Source organism: Micromesistius poutassou (genome assembly GCF_964030765.1).
Source record: "Micromesistius poutassou genome assembly, chromosome: 1".
Taxonomy (NCBI): Eukaryota; Metazoa; Chordata; class Actinopteri; order Gadiformes; family Gadidae; genus Micromesistius; species Micromesistius poutassou.
The window spans coordinates 3,269,476-3,275,631 of record NC_140271.1 but is presented as its reverse complement, the minus strand read 5'-3'; the positions used below and the strand labels follow the sequence as shown (position 1 = coordinate 3,275,631).

The 6,156-nt window shown below is 43.7% G+C and overlaps 1 protein-coding gene across 1 annotated transcript; it reads right to left on the bottom strand.

The window, feature by feature from the left end:
- Window positions 1-2,375: 2,375 nt before the first annotated feature.
- Window positions 2,376-5,122, bottom strand: galr2b (galanin receptor 2b; the record flags this gene model as incomplete). The annotated part of the gene is made up of 2 exons (XM_084488479.1): window positions 2,376-3,147; window positions 4,746-5,122. 2 exons carry the CDS (start codon window positions 5,120-5,122, stop codon window positions 2,376-2,378), a joined length of 1,149 nt encoding a protein of 382 aa, XP_084344605.1.
- Window positions 5,123-6,156: the final 1,034 nt, after the last annotated feature.

Below are 6,156 nucleotides of genomic sequence, written 5' to 3'. Positions count from 1 at the left end.
TAATTGTCTCAACTTTTGATCAAACAACATGTTCGTGAAAGCTATATTGGCAAAGTCCTAAACACACTTGCATTTGTATTTATATTTCCTTCACTTGATTACAAAAAATACTGTAATCAATAACAAAGGGCTGATTATGATCTGCCAGATGACAAAGGCAAAGATGGCGAATTTAATCCAATCTTATTGAGGCGTTCGACGATATGCTTGCTTTCATGTTAACTCAATACTTTTTAAAGCTATAGGTTTCTCGTTCTAAAACATCACATCACTTCATTCATATGGAGCTATATTATATCTATATTATTGTAGGATTGGAGTTATTTCGCCAGCTCAATGGCTGTGCAACAACATTCTGAAATGATTGCATGTACCCTTATGTTTGATTGTTTGTCTGTAGGCAGTTTGTAGGCTAAAAAGTTACACAATTCAATTCACAAAGTTCTTCTACAGTCGAATCAGTGAAGCGATGATGTGTCAGAGGAAAAGCGGATCAATGGAATGGCTAACTGGAAACGTGTCAGATTGTAATCCAATAATGTCCTCTCAACACACAGGTTCATAAATAGAGAGATGCTGCATATTGATCAAACCAATGAATATATTAGATAGAAAGATAGACAAACAGATTGGTAGACAGATAGAATGACAGACCGAGATACATAGATTGATCGATCGAAAAATACAATCAATAGACAGACAGACAGACAGACATATAGATAGATAGATCGTGATCATCCATTCCACACCGCAGCAGCTTTAGCCTGTGTCAGGTCAGCAGGATGCAGCCATTTGTGCTGACGTTACCTCGTTTGATATTGCCTTCCTGAGCCGTACACATATCTTTAATGTGCCTTGATATTCCTTAACGGTAAAAGATAGAAATGTACTGGAAAACAAACAAAATTCTTATTTTCAATTTGATATTTTCAATATTTTGTAAACAGCCAATTATTCATAACCTACCAACTAACCAGCTTTTAAATAGAAGTTATGCATATGTGAGTTATATGTTGTAATGATACAAAATAATAATAATAATAATAACCCTAACCTTTAATTGGTGGGAAAAAAGAAGAATCCATCCATTTAAAGAACCGTTATTTATGAATTTCATGTGCCATTAGCCAGACCTTAATAGCACCCCTTATCTAATTGTGTCTAATATATTATAATTAATTACATTCCATTATGGAAATAGAAAATTAGGATTGGTTTTAATTGAAGTGTCGATGCATTATTGGAAGGGATTACTCTATGTTGCAAAGGGGTTTGATTTTAATTAAACAGTAGCTTAGGTTTTATAGTGGTATTAATGCAAATAGATTTGGTATTTCAGAGAAATAAACTGATAACATCATCGATGTGTTGTTGAGCACAAATTATGAACATCCATAACAATTCCACAGGAGAAAATAGTTTATTTCGATATTTGAGTGTGCAGTACATAGTCCTCTGAAACATTTTATGAAATATCTGATTAAATATATACATTAACTTTCTCCTTAAATATATCTCTTGAAAAATACAGGATTTACTTGAAAAGTTTTCAAACAGCAATGCACACTTGGAAATTCATTTACAAAGGCTGCAGGCCAAACCACAGTAAATATTCTGTATAAAAGAAAGCCTTTATAGAAAAGAAAAAAACAGCAATTACCCTTTCAAAAGGATCATTTCATCTGACTCACACAATCTTAGAAGTGGAGGGATTTTGCAAGGCCAGGATGCGAGAAGGTTTTAACCACAGTGAGGTAGGATACAGGGAGAACAAAACAATTCAGGTCACAGAGAGATAGAGCTACTAAGATGTTCTGGTATTTAGAGAAAAGAAGAAAAAGACTGATTATAGAGGATATTTCAGTTGATGGGGTGCGTAACTGTACACTTATGCAAATAACACAGTCGATTACACTATGCTCCACGGTCCATGCAAGGATGACGAACAAATTACAACTTGGCAACAAATGTCTACATTAAGGATTCAGGATGAGTCATCGGTCTGTTCCTCGCCTCCCTTTACAACGCCAGCTTAAAAAAAATGAACACTGAGGATGAGCTATCACAGCATTTTTTTTTTAGCACTTTACAAAATATCTACTGCAGCATCTACGCAGTAAGGCTACCTCGTCCTGGGGTCCACCCAGAACCCTAACCCTTACAAGTTTCCCATAAAGTCAAGTTCATACCACACGGCTACACAGAGTCCCCTAGCGTAGCCCAAGTTTACCGCACACGTTTCAGAGCTGCTGCAGCAAACCCTTCGGGTGGCATTAAACGCAAGCCCTACGCCGGCGAACTGCCGTCTCTCAGTGATCTGCTACACGACCGCACCACCGGTATGTACACGCTGTTCATGTCGGCGCAGTCGTTTGTCAGGGTTGCCTCTGCAGAGGCAGGTTCAGAGTCATGGCGGCCTCGCGCGGCTCCCCCGCCGGCCTGCTGACCATCTCGCAGTCGTCGGAGCGCGCCGCCACGTTCTCCTCGTGCATCTGGGACACCTCGGTGGAGCCCGCCTCGAAGCCCGGCGCCGTGTTGGCCACGTGCATCACGTGCACCTTGTTGCGGCCCTTCTTGCTGCTCAGGATGCAGCTGAACACCTTCTTGAAGCCCTTGCGGAAGTGCTTGGACACCAGGGCGTACACGATGGGGTTGAGGCAGGAGTTGGCGTAGGCCATGCAGTGCGAGAGGATGCGGATGGCGTAGGTGGTGGGGTTGAAGGGGAAGTCGCCGTACAGGTAGCACAGGATCACCACGTGGTACGGCAGCCAGCAGATGCAGAACAGCACCGTCACGATGATGATCATCTTGGTGACCTTGCGCTTGGCCCGCTTGGACTCCGACATGCCGTCCAGGGGGTCCACGGCGGTCCACAGGTACTTGATGGTCCGGGTGTAGGACAGGCTCACGATCAGCACGGGGATGACGTAGCCGAACATGAAGGTGCACGTGTCCAGGACTTTGCGGTCGTGGGCCTCCCAGCCGGGGATGCAGACGGTGCTGTTGTCGTAGTCGATGAGGTCGTAGTAGCTGAGGTAGGGGCCGGCGAACACCAAGGACAGACCCCAGATGACCACCATGGCGACCACGGCGTTGCAAGGGGTCCGCAACTCTCTGGAGCGCAGGGGATATCGGATGGCCAGGTACCTAGGAGAGAAAGGAGATGACTTGAGGTGGAGGATGAGAGAAACCTCCTGCAGGGGCGTCACAAGGCATGCATACAAATAAATAAGAATGATGCATAATGCATGAGAAGGGGTAGACGTTGGAAGAATTCTTATGGGGTTCATGAGGAACACACAAGGCTTATAATAAATCCTGAGTGAAGGGACCCACCTCCTGTGATCAAGGTAACAATTCTCTGTTGATCTTCCATTACGCAGTTTTGTTACATAATTTTCAATGGAAATGCGTTCACAGAGAGGGATATTTGATAAGATGAGTATTTCAGTGCTGCGTGAACATCTATGATCTGCTCCTTTGGGTGATCCACTGCCCGGTAGACAAATGAATAATTCCCTCTGTAGGAATGTACACCCTGCTTATCCCTCAAAGCAATGACGCAGGTGGAATGCGGAAATGACGATGTCCTCCATCATATTTCATCTCCAACAGAAAGTGTTGACTCCAACAGTGTTGACTCATATACTTGCTCTTAGGAAGAACAGGATCTCATGAACAAAGAGGACAGGTCACATTCGATGAAAACCATTAGAGGAAGTAAATATTGCCAATGTTTGTTAAGGGTTTCAATTGCACAGGCAAAAGAACTGCTGCTATTGATTGGCCTTTGTTGCCCAGCAACAGTAATGGGGGATGGTGGGGGGTGTTGGGGGAGAGGTTGGCGGGGGGGGGGGGGGGGGGTCTGGCTCAATAAGAGGATCATTTCTGTATGAAGTAAGTTGAGTTGGTTGTTGGACTTCATCATCTCTGGGGTGTATTTTCTAGTTGCTTCTAATTAATCCCTCTGGACAACTGATGAGCCAATTTGTGTCCTCAGCTGTCCTAACCGTGGCAGCCTGAATTCAATGGAAAGGGCTTGCTTGCTGATGGATTGAGCACATGAACACAAGCTTGGTGGCATTTCAGAGAAAGCAGCATCCGGTTGCTAGGATCTGTGTGCATTCCTCATGTACAAATGAAAGTACGGACATACTCTTCGATAGGAAGAGTAGCGAGAATAGTGCTGACTATACTTTCAAGTATTTGTGTAGCATGTTGCCAATTATTTGGCTGCATACAAATTCAACCAATGTGTATTATTGTTTAACAAGCTCAATTCATTACGGTACATCAAGGCCAGTGGGGGGAATAGGGCTTGTAAGTGTCTGTCACGGCCAACGGAACTCATTATCATGTTGTCCTGTGCTTCTCCCAGTCATTTGGAACATCGGTTGAGGATAATGATAGAGGCAGAATATAAAGTTAAGGGTACTGATGTCAAACTGTTGAGTGTAAAATTGATTACAACTAATGAGTCATCTCATGGCCTATGGGCTGCCTGCCAGACTGCAATGGTGGTATTGGCTCTTATTTGGAGGGGTCATATTCTGAAAATTAGAAAAGTGTATTTTAAATTAATAAAATGTAAGATTCAAGAATAAAATCGCCTATTGTTTTTCCGCATATCGCCTGGCGTTGACGTGCAATTAAGACAAATCCTTAACTGTAATTCTCTAGTGGCTCTCTAGTGAACTCTTGAACTATGAAAATCCAATAGTGCAATAAGACGCGACGACACATACCTGTCCACTGACACTGTGGCCAGCGTGAAGCTGCTGGCGTACATGGTGAGGTTGATGAAGAAGTGCACCACCTTGCACATGAACGAACCGAACACCCATCCTTCCAGGGAGTAGATGGTGGCTTGGAAAGGCACGCAGAAGATGATGAAGAAGAAATCGGCCACGCTGAGGTTGAGTATGAACAGGTTGGTGGTGTTGTAGCCCACCTGCCCGCTGCGTAGCAGGACGGCGAGCACCAGGCTGTTGCCGATGGTGCCCAGCAGGAAGATGAGCGAGAAGACCACCGAGACGATGACGCTGGTCGGGTTCAGCTGGTAGCTGTCGGACGCGTTGGAGGACGGCCCTCCGAGTTTGCTGAACTCCTCCAAGTCGGACATGTTTAGATGCAAATCTGAAATAGAATAGAATATACCAAAGGGTTTGGTGTGGATGTACATTTAAAGGTGACATATTATACCACCATTTTCAAGCCATTTTGAAAATCGGCCTCTTCTGACATCACAAGTGGGCGTGTAAACCTAGATGTACGCTGGATAGATCAGCCAACCAGTGGACTGTAGCAAACGTCGCCCATCTATCCGTTACACATCTAGGTGGACACGCCCACTTGTGATGTCAGAAGAGTAACGGCTAATCACACTCACACCTGGTGGTTTAATATGTCACCTTTAAATATAACCAGTTCCCCTGAGCTAAGGGTTGCCGGTAAGATGCACGGTATAGTGATATGGGGTTGATGAATGACGTTTTCGAACAATGCTATCAGAACATTTATATATTGTTCGTCATGGGTATACTGTATTTGGACCACTAAATCAGGACTGTTACTTTTGTGGATTTTCAAAAGAAACATGATTTATTTTGTGTGACAGCTTCCAGTGTTTTGTTCTGCATTCCGCCTGCAGAAAATATGCAGTTCAGCCCCCAGGAGGAGGGGTGTGAAATCGTCTCTCAGATTGGAGGGCTGCCTGGGGCTCTCGACGCAAGACTGAGGAGTCTCATGGAACCGAAATGGGCCCTACATAATGCGGTTCCTTCACAAACCTCTGTTGGCCCACATTGTAATTGGTAACGGATGAAGGAAGGAAGGGTCTGCAGCTCTTGTTGAGATAAATAATTGAGTTCCCTATAAACAAGATTAGATTGCTCTCAGGATAATTAAGTATCAATAACTGAACACATTGCTAATAGGAATGGGCCTACATGTTAATCATCGTTTACAGTTCAATATCTTCCTTAAGGGCTGTATTAAAATCAATTTCATACATTTTTAACTAACTGGGGTGAACCATGTTGAAAATGTATAATTCTGCAAGGCTATGTCAATATGTGGGCTAAGCCAATATTTGGCAGAAGAGTTGATGGATGGGGTGAACCAAAGTGTGTTCCTTTCCTTTCCTTTCCTATATGA